This window comes from Belonocnema kinseyi, chromosome 1 (genome assembly GCF_010883055.1).
Source record: "Belonocnema kinseyi isolate 2016_QV_RU_SX_M_011 chromosome 1, B_treatae_v1, whole genome shotgun sequence".
NCBI classification, from domain to species: Eukaryota; Metazoa; Arthropoda; class Insecta; order Hymenoptera; family Cynipidae; genus Belonocnema; species Belonocnema kinseyi.
Genome location: NC_046657.1, coordinates 125,137,215 through 125,158,109, shown reverse-complemented (window position 1 = coordinate 125,158,109; position 20,895 = coordinate 125,137,215). Strand labels below are relative to the sequence as shown.

The 20,895-nt window shown below is 28.9% G+C and overlaps 1 protein-coding gene across 3 annotated transcripts in view; it reads right to left on the bottom strand.

Moving 5' to 3' along the window:
• Positions 1–20,895, bottom strand: part of LOC117167373 — a 209,052-nt gene that overhangs the window by 60,908 nt on the left and 127,249 nt on the right. For all 3 annotated transcript variants that reach the window (XM_033352261.1, XM_033352254.1, XM_033352269.1), the window contains one exon: positions 571–785. In XM_033352261.1, the coding sequence (XP_033208152.1) occupies positions 571–785 (215 nt within the window). The remainder of the gene's footprint in view (positions 1–570; positions 786–20,895) is intronic.

The window sequence follows — 20,895 nt, the reverse complement described above, 5'->3', positions numbered from 1 at the left end:
GTGCACTCGTGATTACCATATCGCTTTCACCACTTATCTTTTTTATGTTTTGTAATGAAATTCCCTTTTCAGTGATTGAGAAGTCTTAAATTTTTCCATGGATTGCAGTATCCATTTTTCCTACCCTTATAAAAATTGCTCGCTATTTTATATCCTTAAGCAGCGATTTCCAAACAATGGAAAGGTCGCTTGAAGCTTGCAACCGCCTGCATGACCGGCAGTCAAGTATCCCCATGGGTTTCAGTATTGTGAAAAAATTATAGGGTGGCGAACGAGCCCCTCCCTGAAAAGTGTGAAAAAAGTTTGTGAAACGCTGTTCTTAAGAACCCTTTTATTTTTTTATCATTATCTCCCCATCACTTCTTGACCACCTTATTACTTTTTTACACTTCTCCTTCCAATTTGTTCTCTTCTTTTCACACTTCTAAGATACCGCAAGGCTACTCAGTAAAATCTCGAATGTAAATGTCTCGAATGACTTTAACCGCGCAATAAACTCGTCTGATCAACTGGATCTTATTTTAAGTGGATACAAATGAAAAAAATAAAAAATGGGATAAATTAACTTACCAGTTCAGTGGGCATGGTGTTGCAGGACCTGAGAGGCAGGGTGTAGGTAATGGGGGCTGGCTGGTTTCTATACTCATGAAGGCAGGAGCTATTCTTAGACAACCCCCTGGGGTAAACCAGACCATGGAAATCAGTATTACCCTCCGTTGATATGTGCACAATTATCGAATCACTTGCACATTCGATTTGCACCGTATTCGCTATCGCTACTGTCGCTGAAACAGAAAACAATCACTCGTTAATTTTCCATCTTCAGCGATAAATATTATCTTATTTTCTGTTATAGTAGTCATAAATTTCTTGTTGAGAAAGAGGCAGAACTAGTATTATTTCTTATGGAAGAAGAAAATTAAATCTAGAATTCTTCAAAGTTCAGATGTTGATACAAATAAAATTTTCCAATGATTAGTGCTTTAATTAGAAATTTCTTGATTACATTAAATTGGTATTTTGTTTTTGGAGGTTTGGGAGCATTGAAATATAAAAAATTGCAATTCTTGCTAAAGTTCATTACAAATTTTGGATATTCCGAGGACTTTTACTGATCGTTCCTAAAGTTATTCTTGTCTCTTGTATGAGGTTTTTAGTATCTATTGTCATATTGCATCATTATCTTTTAATAGCGGTTATTATGTTATTATTATCCGTTCGTGAGGTTATTCTTTTTTCTTTCTGAAGTCTGCTATTGACCTTTGGTTAGTTTATTATTTTCCGTTAGTGGAGGGTTTTGTTCGATTATGCCCTGGGGTTTCATGAACTATTACTAGGTTTTGTTATTCTCCATTACTGGGATTTGCTACTAACTTTTCTTATGGGTATTTAAATTTTTTATTGTCCATTCCTAAGTTTATTATAATCCATTTCTAGGGGTTAATGAAAGTTATTATTGAACACAGTTTAAAGGGCGATGTTATTAATATTGTATGCAAATAAACTTTTTATGCCTCATGCATGATTTTAGCCCTTTTTGACGCCTAATAAGTGGGACTAAAGCTCTACTTTTTGGCCCTAGGGAGTAAAGGGTACTTTTTAAGCCCTAGGAAGTAAAGGGTACTTTTACGTCCTATGAAGTAAATTCTACTTTTTGCGCCTAGGGAATAGAAAGTGCTTTTTACTCCCTAGGGAGTGAAAGTTGGCGTAAGATATGAATAATTAAAATTATACGTCTATGAACTCGCATTTTTCGATTATCAGGCCACTCACTGTAAAAACGGTCCATAAATTACCGGAAATTGATAAAAATGTTTAAAGTTTGTTTGATTTTGGTTGGTTAAGCTAATTTAACATATTTACCTGTAAAACTACCATAAATGGCCAAAAATCTCCAGAAATGTATAGACTTTTTACATTTAATTTTGGGCAATTTATGGTAATTTGCGATAAATTGCCTGTAAATATTACCAAAAATTCCCGGAAATTTATAAAATGTCTAAAATTGGAGTTTGGATAATTCGAGGTAATTTACCATATTTACCTGTAAAATTTCCATAAATGAACGAAAATGTCCATCAATTACCGGAATTATATAGACTTTTTTAAATTGAATTTTGGAGAATTTATGGTAAGTTACCATAAATTACCCTTAAAATTACCGTAAATCATGCTTCCTTTATTCGAATCCAATATGGGTTGAGTTTTTGTCTTGTTAAAAATTGAAATATTATGTTAAAAATTAATCCTTGTTGGTTAAAAAAATTTGTCTTTTCGGACTGAACATGCAATTTTTTTCATCGAAACTTATTATTTAATTCACATTTTGATCTCGAAAAGTCAACGGGAATCTTTTTTGGATGAAAATTCAACTAGTTTTTATAATTTGTTTTTTGTTAAATAAAAATTTATCTGTTTTAATGGAAATTTGATCTTTTTTGGATAAAAATGCAATTATTTAGTAAAGAATTCATCAATTTTATCAAAAAGTTATCTTTTTGGTTTACAAATTCGTCTTTTTCGCTCGAAAATTCAATTTTTGTGGAATCTTATTTCTTGTTTAGAAATTAATTAATTGATCGTCAAAATTCAACTCAAATTTTTTTAACAAAATGGGCAATTTTTTTTAATTGTCTTTTTTATTGAAAGATTTGGTTGAATCACTTTGCTCAGATTTCTTTGTTTTTGGTTTAAGATTATGTTTATGGTTTCAAATTTATTTTAAACTAAAAATGTAACTTCCATTTTTTTAGGATTGATTTTTTTAGTTTGAAAATTCTTCTTTTTGAGTGAAAAATAATTTTATTGGTTTGAAATTTCATTTTGGGTGGATAAAAATGCATTCAGTTTCGTGAAAATTTAATTTTTTTGCTGAATAGTCCTATTTCTTGCTTGAAAATTCAATTATTGTAAAGAAAAATCGTGTGTTTGCTTGAAGGTCCAATAACTTAGATAAAAATTTATTCATTTCATGAGTTAACAATCTTTATTTGTTGAAAAATCTTCTTTTTACTTTAAAAATTCTCTTTTTTTGTATCATTATCATCTATTTTGATTAAAATTATGAAACATTTAACCGAAATAGTATATTCATTTTGAGAATAAAATTATTTTCAGCCAAAAAAGAAACAAATTATTTAATAAAATAGCTCATTTTTTAACCAAAGAAATGCTTTTCTAATTGATATGATGAGTCATAAGAAAAAATTAATTTTCGCCAAAAGAGTTTCTTTTTCAGCCAAGTTAATTTATTTCTAACCTGAAAACTTAATTTGAACTAAAATTATGAATATTTCACGGGAATACGTAAATTTTCAACCAAAAAGAATAAATTTTAAACAATAAGAGAAACTTTCAAAGAAAAAAGAAAAAACTGAATTTTCAGAAAAATAGTTCATTGTCGGTAAAAAAATTCCTTTCCATCCAAAGAAAAAACCAACGAGAAGAATTTTTAAACAAGAAGATTAACTTTCAAATAAAAACAAAAAATTACCATAAAAGTCGATTTTCTGCAAAAAAGTAGGTTTTCTAGTGCTGTATCTGAGAAAGAAAATAATTTATTTTAAAATATTTTAATTGCCTTTACTAATTAGCCTTGCTACAATTAGTGTATTAGATTTTCAATAAATAATTAAATTTCTCCTATCAAGTGCATACCTTCTTTTAAATTAATACACTTTCGTTTAATTAGCTACAGTTTATCATACACTTAAAAAGGAAACTCATAAAATATTCTAAATGGTCGATAAATATTCATTTCTAATTCCCAGCTTCTATAAATAATAAACAATCATTGCAAATTTCATCATATCGCTTTTTCTTCGAGAATGATCTCATACAATTAATATAGAAGTATACGGTTTCATTAAAATCATACTAGAAATCTGCTTCAGTTAGCTTGAAAAATTAACTCTTACATTGCATGAATTATTCCACTATCAACAAGGATTTTATAGCAAATATTTTATGCGGAGAATATAATTCAATTCGGAATAAATTCAGCAAGTCAATTAAATGTTTAAATTTTCACTATTTCGAGCAATTTTAAATTCTCAATTCAGCTCAAAATTAATTAAAAATTGAAAATTCTCTCTTTAAATCCGAAATTTGAATTCTTTTCAAAAAATTGCCTGTTTAAATCTAGAATTTTATTTATTTAAAAAAATTGTTTATTTCTACTCAGAAATAAAATTCTTTTGAAAAAATTCCTTGTTCGAATCGGGAATTTTAATACTTTTCGAGTTTCAACTCAAATTGGTTAAAATTTGAAAACTCTCTGCTTCAGCTCAGAATTAGAATTCTTTTAAAAAAAAATTTCCTGTATTGATTTAGATTTTTTTCCTTTTCGAAAATTTTTCGAGAATTTTTCTTTTTCTGGATAAGTCCAGTTCCAACTATAGGTTTGTAGGAAATTCAAAGTTCCCTGTTGAAACTAAAGGTTAAATTATTTTTATTTTAAATAGTTCAAAAATCCTTAAAATGCTTCAAAAGTGCTTTTTTTTAATCCTGAAACATTTTTCTTCGAAATTTTTCAAAATCTATATTTAATTAAAATTCCAAATCTCCTAAATACCCTTCAACTCACTCGAAATTTTGAATATTTAATTTATAGTTACAGATTTTAAAAGAACAATCAGATATTTAAAAATGTTAAGTAACTGCTCTTTTTCTGAATTAAAAAACTTCAAATTTCATAGTTTAAAAATAAAATATTTTAGAGTAAAACTATACTTTCAATTAATTATTAAAAAAAAAACAGTTAAAATCAAAGTTGAAAGAATTTTTTTCTAAAATTTTGTCAAATTCCCGGTAAACCCTAAATTCCCGGTCAATTCCCGATTTTTCCCGGTCTCATATAATTTTCGGTCATTTCCCGATTTTCCCGGTCTCATAAATTTTCTGTCATCTCCCGGTTTTCCCGGTCACATAAAATTCCCAGTCATTTCCCGGTTTTCCCGGTCCAGCGGTCACCCCTGTATAGTCTGCATTATGTTTTAATTTATTAATTACAAAAATGTATCATAATAAAAATAATATTTTCATTTGAGGAAATAAACAAAATAAAAATACTACCTCATCGAGAAACAATTTTCACATTATCAGTGAGAATTTTATTGCAAATATTTCACAAAGTGTAAACAGTAATAGCTATGAAGGATCATAAAATAGATAATACATCAACTGCATCATATTTTGCATTGGAGAATAATTAAACTTGTTTTTTCTGCAAGAGATTCTAAACATAATTTATTACATAGGATAATTTTAATCTAAATTCAATTTGAATATTATAATTAATTATTAACTCATTTTTCACTTGTTTAGGAAAGTGAGGATAAATAATTATAAATAATTTTGAAATCCCTTGAAAAATTTCCTTCTGGCTTCCGATTTACTTTCGTCTGATTATACAGACAGACGTTCACTGTTTTCATTTAAAGAATCTATGTCTGTTCTAATCGACCGTGAACAACGAGAGAGTGTAATAGCTCTTGTAATATAATTATGGTCCCTGAGTCCACTGACATTCACCGAGCGAAATAAGCGTTACAAAAAATAAAACAAAAGGAGGCCAGATTGCGAAATTAGAATTTCTTAAGCGATTCAACTATAATAGTTTATTGAAAATCTGTATGCAAATATGTATTTGTTATTTTTAAATATTTTATTCAAATATGTAAATATTATTTTTTTGTTCAAATTTTTTTGGTCTCGACCCCCCCCCCCTCCCCCAATTTTGTTTGAATAGTCGAAAAAATAATCTCCACCAAATTTAAACGAAAACGGTCAATATTAACATATGGCCGAAAGAACTTAAGTTTCTCATGCAATTATAATGAGGAAAAGTACCGTAAAATTTCAAATGCAGTTAATTTTTTTATATATTTTTTTTTAATTTAAAAATTGGTGGATCCCGAAACTTGAACCAAAATTACAATTTCCACAATCAATAACAAAATTTCGTCAATGTCTCAAAAGAGGCAGATTTATTTATTAGAAAGCACGTGATGAAAATTAAAATTTTTAATTTTTAAAAATTCAAAGATGGCCGCCTAATTTTTTTTTCAAACTCATTTTTTCTTTACCTCTCGGTGACGACTTTTCAGGTGTCAATTAAAATGGAACATTATTATAAAAAAAAGCATATTTCGTTATGCATGAAAATCAAAATTTTTAAAAATTAAAAAATTGCGCCTTATAAAATACTCAAAAAATCGTATTTTTTATGCTTTTCGTCCAAAGATCTTCAAATTTTGAAGAAAAATCAATTGTATTGTTACAAAGTGTATATTGGGAAGTAGATCTCGAAATTTTCCCTAAAATAAAAATGGCGCCTCATTTCTATTTTTAAAATGTATCTAATTTTCACAAATTTAAACAAAATATGAAATAAATTTTTGAAAAGAATTTAGAGATTCTCAAAACCACTTGCTTGAAATTCACGAAAATAAAGAAATTCAAGGAATTTTTTTAAATTCTTTTGATTACATGAATATCTTAAATTCCACGAACTCAAAGAATTTACGGAATTCAACATGGAATTCGCGAAATTCCAGGAATGCATGAAATCTACGATATTTGCACAATTTAGAGATTCAAGCACTTCACGGAATCGAAAGAATTCACGGAAGTCACGGAAAGAATTCACGGAAGTCACGGAATTATCGTAAATTAAGGTATTAACGGAAATTAAATGACGAAATCCAAAGAATTCACGGATTTCACGGAATGTACGGAAATCAAGGAATTCGTGAAATTAACGAAATTCGTGGAATACACGTAGTTGACGGAATTCACGAAATTCACGAATATCATGAATTTCACGAAATTACTAGACTTCTCGAGATGCCCAGAATTCAAAAGGTGCATGCAGGTCACGGGATTTATGAAATTCACTGAATTTAAAGAATTTACGGAATTCAAGTCATTCACTAAACTCATGGAATTTGCGAAATTCAGAGAATTCACGAAATTTAGGGAGTTAACGAAATTCAAGAAATTCACGGAAATTAAAGAATTCCATGAATTTCAAGAATTCAAGGAATCCCGCGAATTCAATAAATTTCATGAATTCCACGAAGTAAACAAATTTTATTAATTTCGCGAATACCACAAATGAAGTGAATTTCGTCATTTCAGTGAATAATTTGATTTCCATGAATTCCATAAGTCCCGTTAATTCTTTTAATTCCTTAAATTTGGTTGAATCCGTGAATATCATTAATATGTGAATTCATAAATTCCTCCAATTTCATGAATTATGCGAATTACATCAATTACGCGAAATCTAATAATTCCGTGATTGCAGTCAATTTCGTGTTTTTTTTAATTCCATGAATTCCGTGAATTCCATAAATTCAGCGAATTCCACGGTCTACATGAATTCCGTGAATTCCTTGAATTTCGTGAATTCAATTAATTCTATCAATTTCGTGAATTCCTTTAATTGAATGAATTTCGTGAACTCCTTGAATTTCGTTAATTCTTTTGATTCCGCGAATTCCATAAATTTGGCAAATTCCTTGAATTCTATTAACTTAGCGAGCTATGTTAATTTCATGTTTTCCTTGAATTCCATGAATTCCATGAAATCTATGAAATCTATTCATGAATTCCTTTAATTCAATTGAGTCCATAAATTTAATGAATACCTAATTCCATGAATTCCATGAATTCGAAGAATTGAATAAATTATATGAAATCTGTGAATACCACAAATCCAGTCAATTCCGCAATTTCAGTTAATCACTTGAGTTCCATGAAATCCGCGAATTCCTAAAATTCTATTAAATTCGTGAATTACGTAAATTTCTTAAATTCCATAAATTATGCCAATTCCATGAATAAACGGAAATCGATCCATCTCTAATTTTCTCGGAATCTATCACTCGTAGAAAAAAATTCTCTCCACAAAAAATGTGTATTTTAATGTGATCTACAACTTTTTACTGAAACATTTTTTTTTGCAATTTTGCGTATTACCTGAGATAAGCTCAAAAACCATGATTTTTATGGTTTTTTAATGGTTACACCATGATAATCAAATTTCCGCCAAATTTCACCATCATATTCATAATCATTTGAATAAAAAATAAAAACATTATAAATACATCAGTACACGGAGTTTAAAGAATATCGGAGCTTCTAACTTTTTCGGAAGTTCATCCAATTCTGTTGACTTCATGAATTCCATATATTTCGTAATCCCCATAAATTCCAATAATTTCGTGAACTGTGAATTCCGTGATTACAGTCAATTTCGTATTTTCCTTGAATTCCTTGAATTCCATAAATTCCGGCAATTCCATGAATGTCCTGAATTCTATCGATTCCATTAATGTGTTGAATTCTGTGAATTCCATGAACTTCGTTAATTCCGAGAATTCCTTGCATTCCTTGAATTCCATTAATTCCGCGAATTCCTTCTCCTCAATTTTCATCTCACAAACGCTCTAATACATGTATTGGAATGCTGGACAGTGACTTCACGATTTGCAAAACTGACAATAAATGTATTGCAATTTCGTTATTTCAATACCATGTTTGCAATTTCACCCGACGCTTGTTTCGTTGAAGTGTTGTAGAATTCCCAACATTTTTGACAATGCATTCATAAGTCTGCAATTAATTTGCTTCAATGAAATGCGAAGAGACATGTTCCCATCAACAGGTTATTAAACCCGAGATGTTGATAGTAAATTACCGTTGGGTCGACACAATCGACTTGTACGCAATTCAAAAGGAATTCGTTTCGTCTCAAATGTGTTCGATATTCAGGTGTGCCCTTGGTATTTGCAATGCTTACACGTACATCCATATCATGCCAAAAGAGAAGCGGTTTCGTAATTCGCTGCATCGAACAGACTATTAAAATCCTGATTGAGGAACCGTTACCAATCCCAAAATCGTCGATCAATACAATGTCTTCATTCATTAAATTCGAAACTCCAGAGTATCAGTTCGAAAGGAATGTGACAGGTGACAGATGATGGACAATAGGTGCTAATAAGACTGAATTATCAATAGACAATAATTTCTGAATGTACCAATACCACCCCGGTTTATGGTCTTGTCTAGATGGTGAAGAGACTCTTGAACCAGGAAATGACTCGAAGGGAGAAGTGTTGTAAGGTGAGAAAAACGACAATAATAATTAGAGTCTCATCAGGGTTGAAGAATAGTGTCCAAAGTATCAGTTCGAGAGGAATGCAACAAGCGACAGATTATGGACAATCTAATAAAAATTATAAGAAAAATTTCTAACATCCGAGCAAACCAATGCAGGTATAAATAAATAACGGGGTTTTATCAACTCAATCCGACGAGTTTATTCAATATTTATCCCAACTTCCTGTCACCGAGAGTTAAAACTGGTCCATGTGTTGAAAACGGACATGCGGTGGCGCTAGTGGTCGCTTCTAGTTCTTTTGACGTTTATGTCTTTTGTCATGTAGTGCCCTTACAAACTCTTGAAAATGTATCAAAAAAACGGTTTATTTATATATACTGTTAAAAATGTTTGGAAATCCGCAACACTTCTACAATACAAGAGTAAGGTGAAATTGCAAACACCGTCAAGCATTCTAATACATGGAATAGAGCGTTTGCAAGACGAAAATTATGCACAAGAAATTTACGGTTTTCATCGAATTCATGAAATTCGTGGAATTCACGTAAGCCACAAAATTCGCGGAATTATTCGAATTTAAGGGCTTCATCGAATTTAAGGAATGTATCGAATTTAAAAAATTCATCGAATACAAGTATTTTATCGAATTCAAGTAATTCATGAAATTCGCGGATTTCAAGAAATGTACGGAATTAATTAAATTCACGGAAGTCACGGCATTCACCAAATTCAACGAATTGATTGAATTGCGAAAATTCGCGAAATTCATGGAATTAGAGGAATTTAAGAAATTTATGGAATGCATGAAATTCACGGAATTAATTTACTTCGACGATTTGATTAAATTCGCAACATTTAAGGAGTATATGGAATCGATTAAATTCACCGAATTAATAGAATTCGCTGGATTGGCGAAATTCGCAGAATTCATGAAATTCACGGAATGCATAAAATTCACGTAATTGTCTGAATTTATGGAATTCACAGAATTCGTGGAATGCAAGGAATTAACGGAATTGCCGTAATAATGTAATTTAATGAATTTGTGGTATTTACATCATTTCTAGAATTGATGTTAATTCGCGGAATTCACGGAATCCGCGAAATTTATGAAATTCACGATATTCAATGAATTGAAGGAATGCACAGAATCAAAAGAATTCACGCAGTTCAAGGAATTTACAGAATCCAATGAATTCAGAATATCCAAGGAATCCAGGGAATTCACGGACTTTATGGAATTGAAAGAATTAACGGAATTCTTGAAAGTCCATGAGATTCATGTATTTCACGAATTCCTTGAATTTCATGAATTCTTTGAATGCCGTGAATTGCTTGAATTCCATGAATTCCGTAAAGTACTTGAATTCTATGAATTGCGTGAATTCCTTGAAAGCCGCGAATTACTTGAATGTCATGAATTTCTTGATTTCCGTGAATTCTATGAATTCAATTGAATGCGTCACTTCAGTGAATTCCATGAATTTCTTAAAGTTCGTGAATTCCATCAATTTTTTAAATTCCTTTAATTCCATGAATTCTGTGAATTCCGTTCAATCCATGAATTCTTTGAATCTCGTGAATTCCGTTAAAGCAATGAATTATTTAAAGTATGTGTATTCCATAAATGCTATGAATTCCTTGGATTCCATGAAATCCGTGAAAGATTTGAGAATTAGTCTAGGTTTTATTTTTTAAAAATAATTTTAAGTTTTGAAGATTTCAAAATTAAGGGTTAAACAATATGGAAGACTGTCTAATTTTTTTTAATATTTCAGGTTTTACCCATTTCTTTGGTAAACTAAATTTTGTCAGGGTTTCAGGAGAATGGAAAAAAGTTCTTAAAATTCATGCGACATTTTTTAATGATTATTTTATAAGGGAATTCAAGAGAGAACTGAAGAAGGATCACAAAACATTTTGAATTATTTCCTAAAGTTTTTAAAAAGTGCGTAAAAGATTTTTAGTCAAAATTTTGCAACTTTGCCATATTGCATAATTCTAAAAGAAATGTTAGGAAGTTCAAGAGATACAATGGAAAAAAATTCCTGTTTCCTAGAAAAAATTAAAATAATTTTTTTATTTCGAAAAATTTATTTGAAGAGATATTTAAAAAGATTTTAAGATTTCAAAAATAGTCAAAGAATCTGAAAGATCTTCAGGCAATTTTTTACATCTTACGGAATATATCAAAAATGCAGGAAATGTTATGATTTTTTATTTTTTTAAATGAACTTCAAGAAAAAATTGAAAAACGTTCTTAAACATAAAAAACGATTTCCTATAATTAAAAAAAAGTAGAAGATTTGAAAGCAAAATGTTTCAATTTAGCAATATAACAAAATAAAAATGAATAAGAAATTGAGTGAATTCAAGAAATATTGAGTGGAATTGAAGAGATTTAAAATTAACTTTAAACTTTAAAAGATTTTTAGAAATGTAGATCTTTCAAGATTTCCAATTTTAAAAAATTATATTCCAAATGAATTTTAAAAAACAATAAATTTATTAGGCCACAAAAATTTATAAAAATATACTAATCGTAGTAGATAATTTACTTACGAATTAGATACAAAAGTCATTAGTCATTTTTGGTGTGAGACAGTTTTTAAAAAAAGTTCAGGTTATAATCTAGTAAAGATAACTAAAGGAAAGTTTCATATTTATTAAAATAATTATATCTCATATTTATGCTATAAAAAGAAATTAAATTTGAATAATAAGTTAAATAGCAAACGAATTATAGGTTAGGATTCAATAACAAGTATAATAGTTAGCATAGTTTCAATTGTCAAACGATTTTTTAGATTAAAAAAAAAGATTTAAAAACATATTAGTTGTTATGTCAGCAGGATAGAAGAACATCCGGCTTCCATAAGAATGACTCCAAAAGTGACCGTCAACAATGGTCAATTAGAGTATCATAAATCGCAAGAAAAGAGCGCCAATTTTTGAATACGAAAGATGAAGATTTTGAATATATTAAGAGAAGGAAAAAGTTAATATCAAAGGAAAATAATTTCTCACTGTACCAATACCACCCCGGTTCATGTTCTTATCTAGAAAGAGAAGAGACACTTGAACCCGGAAACGATTCGAAGGGATGTTTCAAGATGAGAAAAACGACAGTAATAATTAGAGTCTCATCAAGGTTGAAGGATAGCCTCCAGAGTATCAGAGCAAGAGGAATTTAATGGTCGACAAAACTTAACAGTCGATTGACAATAGGTACTGATAAAATTGAATGGCCCAAAGAAAGTAATTCTTCAATGTTCTGATGTTACCCCGGTTCGTGGTCTTGTCTGAACAGAGAATAAAAATCTTAAACCAAGAAACAACTCAAATGGAGAAGTGTTTCCAGAAGAGAAGAATGTCAATAATAATTAGAGTGTCATCAAGGTCGAAGGATAGCCTCCAGAGTATCAGAGCAAGAGGAATTTAGTAGTCGACAACTTAACAGTCAACTGACAATAGGTACTGATAAAAGTGAATCGTCAGAAGGAAATAATTTCTCAACCTTCTGATATTACCCCGGTTCATGGTCCTGTCTCGATAGAGAATAGAACTCTTGAACCAGGAAATGCTTCGAAGGGAGAAGTGTTTCAAGATGAGAAAAACGACAGTAATAATTAGAGTCTCATCAATGTTGAAGAATAGCCTCCAGAGTATCAGAGCAAGAGGAATTTAATAGTCCACAACTTAACAGTCGACTGACAATAGGTACTCATAAAAGTGAATGGACCAAAGAAAATAATTCCTCAATATTTTGATATTACCCCGGTTTATGCTCTTGCCTGAACAGAGAATAAAACTCTTGAACCAAGAAACATATCAAATGGAGAAGTGTTTCCAGAAGAGAAGAATGTCAATGATAATTAGACTGTCATCAAGGTCGAAGGATAGCCTCCAGAGTATCAGAGCAAGAGGAATTTAGTAGTCGACAATTTAACAGTTGACTGACAATAGGTACTGATAAAAGTGAATCGTCAGAAGGAAATAATTTCTCAACCTTCTGATATTACCCCAGTTCATGTTCCTGTCTCGATAGAGAATAGAACTCTTGAACCAGGAAACGATTCGAAGGGAGAAGTGTTGCAAAGATAAGAAAAACGACACTAATAATTAGAGTCTCGTCAAAGTTGAAGGATATCCTTCAGAGTATCAGAGCAAGAGGAATTTAATAGTCGACAACTTAACAGTCGACTGACAATAGGTACTCATAAAAGTGAATGGCCCAAAGAAAATAATTCCTCAATGTTCTGATATTACCCCGGTTCATGCTCTTGTCTGAACAGAGAATAGAACTCTTGAACCAGGAAACAACGTGAATGAAGAAGTGTTTCCAGAAGAGAAGAATGACAATAATAATTAGAGTGTCATCAAGGTTGAAGGATAGAATTCAGAAATTCAGACAATGATGAGAGAGTCGTGAACTTGAAAGAAGCGAGTCACGCCGGAATATTTCTTTAGGGGCAGACCTTGCTAACGTGATCGCGGAGGAACAAGTCGAACTCGAGTGTAGGTTATCACGACGATCATCTACGAAACGGTACGTTTCAAGATTTCCGAGGAAGATGATCAACTCGAATCGCAAATCACTAGGATGGACGGTCGAAGATCAGGAGAAAGAGACTTCTTTTTCTACATCTACAAGATAAGAGACCTTCGTATTTCATTCGTTTTATTTTCAGCCTTCCTTTAGAATTAGAGACTGGAAAATCGTTGTAATCGTTTATTTCGAAGGATTTAGTAGAAGAAGTAAAAGTTGAACACTAAAATGTTCTATTCAATGTCATTGTGAAGGTTGCAATTCAGACTGTAAGAGTATAGTTTATGTATGAATGTAAGAGGAAAAGGTATTATGAAAGTCCTTAAAGAAAGGTGCAGATTGATATAAACTAAGTTATTAACCTATTTTACTTTTTTTTACATTTTTATTTGTTTAGTCTCGATAAATATTGTTTTGAGCTTCAAACCAAAATGTAGTTTATGTTTAACAATTATAAATTTTCACAAAAGATAAATTTTCAAATATGACAATTAACTGTTAAACTACGTCTTTTTCTAACCTATTTTTTTCCAAACTGAACCTAAAGTTAGTTTCATTTTATCCAGGAATGAATCAACTTTAACCTAAAATCTGAGTAGTTTTTAACCAAACTGTAGTTTGAAAAAAGTGAGAAACAGATTCTTACCAAAAAATTTACATAAATGATACTTAACTTTAACAGAAAATAATTTTTTCTAATATGAACCTAACTATGGTTCTAATTTAATCATCTGGTTCAGCTTTAACCCAATATATGATTAACTTCGAGCTTTGATCCACTTAATTTTAAAAGATCGCAGAATCTTACGAAATTTTATTTTTCATATGTGACGATTATCATAGAATAATATAGTTTCCTTCAAACTGGACCTAACTTTAGTCCTATTTGATCTAAACAGTATCAAATTTTAACCTAAAATCCAACTAAAAATAAACCTAAAATCCGACTAAGCTTAAGCCAAAATGTAACTTATTTTTAACAAATGCAGATTCTTATAAAAAACCATTTTTCAAAAGTGATAATTAACTTTTAAATACCTAATTTTCTGCAAATTGAAGCTGAAGGCAGTTTCAATTGAATCAAGTAGGTTTCGATTTTAACCTAAACTCCAGTAAACTTTGAACCCCAATTCAATTAACGTTGAAAGATCGCAGAATTTTATGGAAGTTTATTTTTCATATGTGACAATCATCTTTTTCAAAGACCTAATTTACTTCAAACTGAATCCAAATTTAGTTCCCTTCGATTTGATTAGGAATACTTGGAATCAACTTCAACCTAAAATCCGACTAGCTTTGAACCAAAATGTATTTTGTTTTTAACAAATACAAATTCTTAGAAAAAATAAATCTTTAAGTATGACAATTATTTTTCAAAATATCTCATTTTTTCTAAACTTAATTAACTACGGTTTCATTTAAATTGGGTAGGGATTAATTTTAACTCAATTTCCGGTTAAATGCAAACCTTTTTCACCTAATTTTGAAAAGACTGCAGAATTTTACGAAAGTTTAGTTTTTATATGTGACAATTATCTTTTAGAATAATCTAATTTTTTGGAAAGTGGACCTGAATTTAGTTCCATATGATCCGGGCAGGATTCAATTTTAGCCTAAAATCCAAATCAAATATGACAACTGTCTTTCAAAACACTTCATTTTCTCTAAACTAAACCTGAATATGGTTCCATTTGAATCGGGTAGGGTTTAATTTTAACCCCATGTCCAATCAACTTTGAACTTATGTCGAATTCATTTTTAAAGAGTTCAGAATCGTAGGAAAGCTTATTTTCTATGCCTGACAAATATCTTTGAAAAGAACTTAATTTTCTCCAAACTGAAGCCAAATTTAGTTTCCTTTTCTCCTGGTAGGATTCAATTTTGACTTAAAATCCGAGTAGCTTTGAACCAAAATACAGGTTTTCTTTTAACAAATACAGATTCTTACGAAACATAAATTTTTAAATATGATAATTAACTTTTAAAATGCCTCATTTTCTCTAAACTAAACTTGAGTATTGTTCAATTTGAATCAAGAAGGGTTTAATTTAAACCCAATAACCAATCAACTTTGAACCTATGTCGAATTCATTTTAAAAAATTCCGAATTTAGGAAAGTTTATTTTATATATGTGACAAAAATCTTTTTAAAGAACTTAATTTTCTCCAAACTGGACTCAATTTAAATTATATGTGATCTGGATGGCAATTAACTTTAACCTGAAATCCGAGTAGCTTTGAACCAAATTATAGCTTATTTTTAAGAAATACAGATTCTTACAAAATAAAGATTTTCAAATATAACAATTAACTTTCGAAATACTTTATTCTCTCCAAATTGAACCTAAATAAGGTTTCATTTGAATCGAGTGTGGTTCTATTTTAACCCAAATTCCGATTTAAAAAGTCTAGTTTTGGATATGGATAGTCCCTGGAATAAATTCGAGAAACGAAGTTAATGATTTTGTTCTGGAGTGTTTAAAGTGATGTATTGTTTACGATTTCACGTGGATGAAGCAATTACAATCGTATTATCGTTATCAGATATAAAAGAGCCTCCAGCTTCTGCAGATCCTTCTGGTAGGAGCCAATTAACGACACGCGAAATACCGCAAGGTGATCTCGCGAGAAGCATCGAGCCAATCGCCTCCAAGTTCATCGGAGGTCACGTGGAATCCCTCGAACGGATCCCTTTGCACGAGAATCGAGGGTCGACGACCGGCCATCTTGACCCCTCAGCTTCCGATCGAAATATTGGGAATAACGGCAAACTAAGAATTCACAAGCATCGCTTCCAAAATAAAAAGGGATATCACTTTTTTCCGAATATTTTCGTATTTCTAAACTTCCTCACTCAATTTTTTAGGCAAAATATAATATTATAGAATCAGGTTTGGGACTTCAGACTTGGTCTTTTATTTTATAATATATAATTTTATAACCAGGTAACGGATTCTCGACACTTATTATATCCATTCTTCTTAATATTTGGTTGCACTTTATAAACATTAAATATTGTAAAAAATTAATTTGCATATTAATTCATTTCAAATAAGCGCGCGATAACATCCAACGGAGATACTGGTGCGACGCATGCGCAGTGATTGGTTGCTGAATGGGGGATTTTCTGCGAAAATTCAAATTTAATATGTGAACTATAGTTTTTTAATATAAATTTTTAATAAAGGTTAATAGTACATTTGTGAAATAAGTCAAAAAAGTAAGCCATTTAGTTTTAAGAGAAAATATTTATTATTCAAAGTTTTAGAGTAAATATCTCAAAAGATTTTTATTTTTCATAGTGAAAACTATAAACAAACATATTTTCAAATTAAAAAACCAACTCTTTCAGAGAAAAATCGTCTTCTTTTTTTTGGTTGAATTCAACTGCTTTTTATTACAAATTTATTCGACTAAAGTTTTTTCTCTTTGGTTAAAAAGTTGTCTTTTTTTATTTTTTTTTTATTTTTAGTTAAAAACTTATATTTCTTATTTGAAAAATTACAATATTTTTTTGAAAACTCGTCCTTTTTAGTTCAATTGAAGAGCTTTTGATTGAAAATATTCTTTGGTTAAAATATTAACTACTACATTTTATGCTGTTTATTAAAGATTCATCTCTTTGGTTTAAAACAAAATATTTTGATTAAAATCACTTTTTTCGTTAAAAATTGATTAACTGAAATTAAACTTGTCCGCTTTTGTTTAAAAATTCGACTATTTTAGTTGAGAAATAAACCATAGGGTTAAAAATCTATGTATATTAACTTGTAATTTCTTCGCTTTTGGTTAAAAATTTAAACAATTTTCGAAACATTCGTTTTTGTTTTCTTGAAAATTGACCTTTTTCTTTGAAAATTCAACAGTGTGTTTGAAGATTGACTTTCTTTCATAGAAAATTATTCTTTTTGTTTTCAAATTAATTGAATTTTGCTAGAAAATAATTTTTTAGTTAAAAAATTATTTTTAAACTTCTAGATAATTTTTGTTACACATATTTTTAGTTACAAATTCCATTTCTTCGATGAAAATTTAACTCAACTGTATTTTATTTATTAATAAAATATTTGTGGGTTGGAATATCAACTTTTAAATTTCTTTGTCTTTTTTTTTAATTCAACTACTCTTAATACAAAAATAAAATATTTTTGGATTGGAATATGAACTATTACTTTTTTCGTTGAAGATTCATTTTTTTTATCTAAAAAGTCCACTATTTTTTTTATGAAATTCGGCTTTTTTTGGTGGAAAATTATTATTTTTTAAGAGAAAATTTAACTATTCCTTTTTGGGTAAAGATGTTTTCTTATTTAGTTAAAAATTTACTTCTTACATTGCAAGTTGAACTATAAAACCATTTTTTGGAAATATACTTTCGGACAAAAAATTCTACCTTTTTGTAGAAAATTCGTCTTTCTGGGGTAAAAATTCCACATTTTAGATGAAGTTTTTTGTATTATTTTTCTTTATGTTCGAAAATTCATCTTGTCGGTAGAAAACCCAAAATTTCATTCAAAATTCATTTTTTTTATTCTGATTCATCATTACAGTTCAAAATTCATTTATTTGTTTAAGCATTGAACAATTTTGTCGAAATTTTTGTCGTTTGAATATTAATTTTTTTCTTCTTCAGTTTAAGTAATTCACTACTTCGTTATAAATTCATGAAATTTGTTGCAAGAAAATGCATTTTGTTGAAAAATCATTAACTTTTTTGAAAATTAATGCCTGAGTGTTCAAAAATTTTTGTTTATAAAAATTATTTTTTTAAACTGAAAATATAATAGTTCCATTTTTAGTATAGAAACTTTTTTTTCACTTAAAAGTTCATGTGCTATATTAAAAAGTTGTCTTCTTTTGTAAAGAATTAATCGTTCAAACTTTATCTTTTTGGTCGAAAATTCAAACTATTTATGTATTTCTTTAAAATTTCGTCTTTTTATTTGTAGAAAATTAATATTCTTGTTTGTAAATTGAACTTTAAAATTACATACTTCTTATTTCCGTTGAAAATTGATACCTTTCGGGTAAAAATTAAACTTTTTTTTTAATTATTCACGTGTTTTGTTACAAATGTATCTTTTTTGGCAGAAAATTAATCTCATTGGTTGAAAATTTATCTTTTTGGTTAAACAATAATTTCTTTGGTTGAAAATGTAACCTAAAAGAAATATGTATCACAATCAGGGAAAATAATAAATTTGTGGTAATTTGTGGTAATTTACCATAAATTACCTGTAAAACTACCATAAATGCCCGAAAATTTTCAGAAATTTCCAGGAAGTTATAAACATTTTTTTATTCAATTTTGGGCAGATTATAATAATTTGCCATAAATTATTGAAAGAAATAATAAATTTTAGGAAATTGATAAAAATGATTAAACTTGAACTTTGGGTAGTTAATGGTAAGTTACCATATTTACCTATAAGATACCATAAATGACCGCAAATTTCCAGATATTTATAAATTGAATTTTTGGCAATTTATGGTAAGTTACCATAAATTACCTGCAATATTACCATAAATTACAAGAAAATTGCATAAATTCCTGGGAATTTATAATAATGTTTTAAATATAATTTTTGGTCATTTACGTTAAGTTATCATATTTACCTGTACAATTTCAATAATTGCCCACAAATTTCCAGAAATTCCCGGAAATTTATAAGCCTTTTTAAATTGAATTTTGGGCAATTGATAATAAGTCACCATAAATTAACTATCATATCACCATAAATTAACTGTCATATCACCATAAATTACCCGCAAGAAAATCATAAATTTTCGGAAATTTATCAAAATGTTTTAAATTTAATTTTGGTTAATTTACGGTAAGTTACCATATTTACCTGTAAAATTACCATAAATTATTAAAATTTTCATAAATATACGAAAATCTATACAAATGTTTAAAATCTAATTTTGGGTAATTTATGGCAATTTACCATATTTACCTGAAAAATTACGAAAAATTACTGCAAATTTCTGAAATTTGTAAACATTTTTTAGTTGAATTTTGAGAACTTCAATGTGAATTACTATAAGTTACCTATAATATCCCAATAAATTATAAAAAGTTTTCATAAATATCCGGAAACTTATAAAAACGTTTAAAATTGAATTTTTGGTAATTTATGGTAAGTTGTTATATTTAACTGTATAATTATCATAAATGACCGCGAATTTCCGGAAATTTATAAACATATATGAATTTGATTAACTGTCATATTACTATAAGTTACCCTTGCCCCAAATCATAAATTTTCAGGAATTTATAAAAATGATTAAAATTGAACTTTGGGTAATTTACAGAAAGTTACCATATTTACCTGCAAAATTACCATAAATTACAACAACAAAATCATAAATATCAGGAAATTCATAAAAATGATTGAAATTGAACTTTGGCGAAGTTATGGTAAGTTACCTTATTTACTTGTAAAATTAACATAAATTATCAAAAAATTTTAGCAATTTTCGAAAATTTAAAAAATGTTTACAACTGAATTTTGGATCATTTATGGTAAGTTACCATATTTATCTGTGAAATTACCATAAATAACCGCAAATTTCCGGAAATTTATAAACATATATTAATTTGATTTTGTGCAATTTATGGTAAGTTACCATAAATCACCTGTAATATTACTATAAACTACCCGAAAATTGCATAAATTTCCGGGGATTTATAAATACGTTTCAAATTGAATTTGGGGTAATTTACTATATTTACCTCAAAAATTGCCATAAATTACAAAAAAAAATTTTGGGAAATTTATTAAAATCATTAAAATTGAACTTTGGGTAATTTATAGTTAGTTATCATATTTAGTTGTACAATTACCATAAATGAAGGAAAATTTTCAAATTTATTTTAATTTTGCGATTTTTTGCCTTTGCTGTAGATTTTAAGCAACCCTTTTTTAAGTGGATGACGTACGCTTAGAGATAAAATTAACCGCCGGAAATGAAGAAGGTACTTGACCCACGCACATCCGGAAATTTATAAAAATGTTTAAAATTAAGTTTTGGGTAATTTATGGTAAGTTACATTATTTACCTGAAAAATTATCATAAATTATCAAAAATTACCAAAAAAATAAGTAAATTGATAAAAATGATTAAAATCAAACTTTGGGGAATTTATGGTATGTTACCTTATTTGCCTGTACAATTACCATGAACGAAGGAAAATTTCCATAATTTTTTGAAT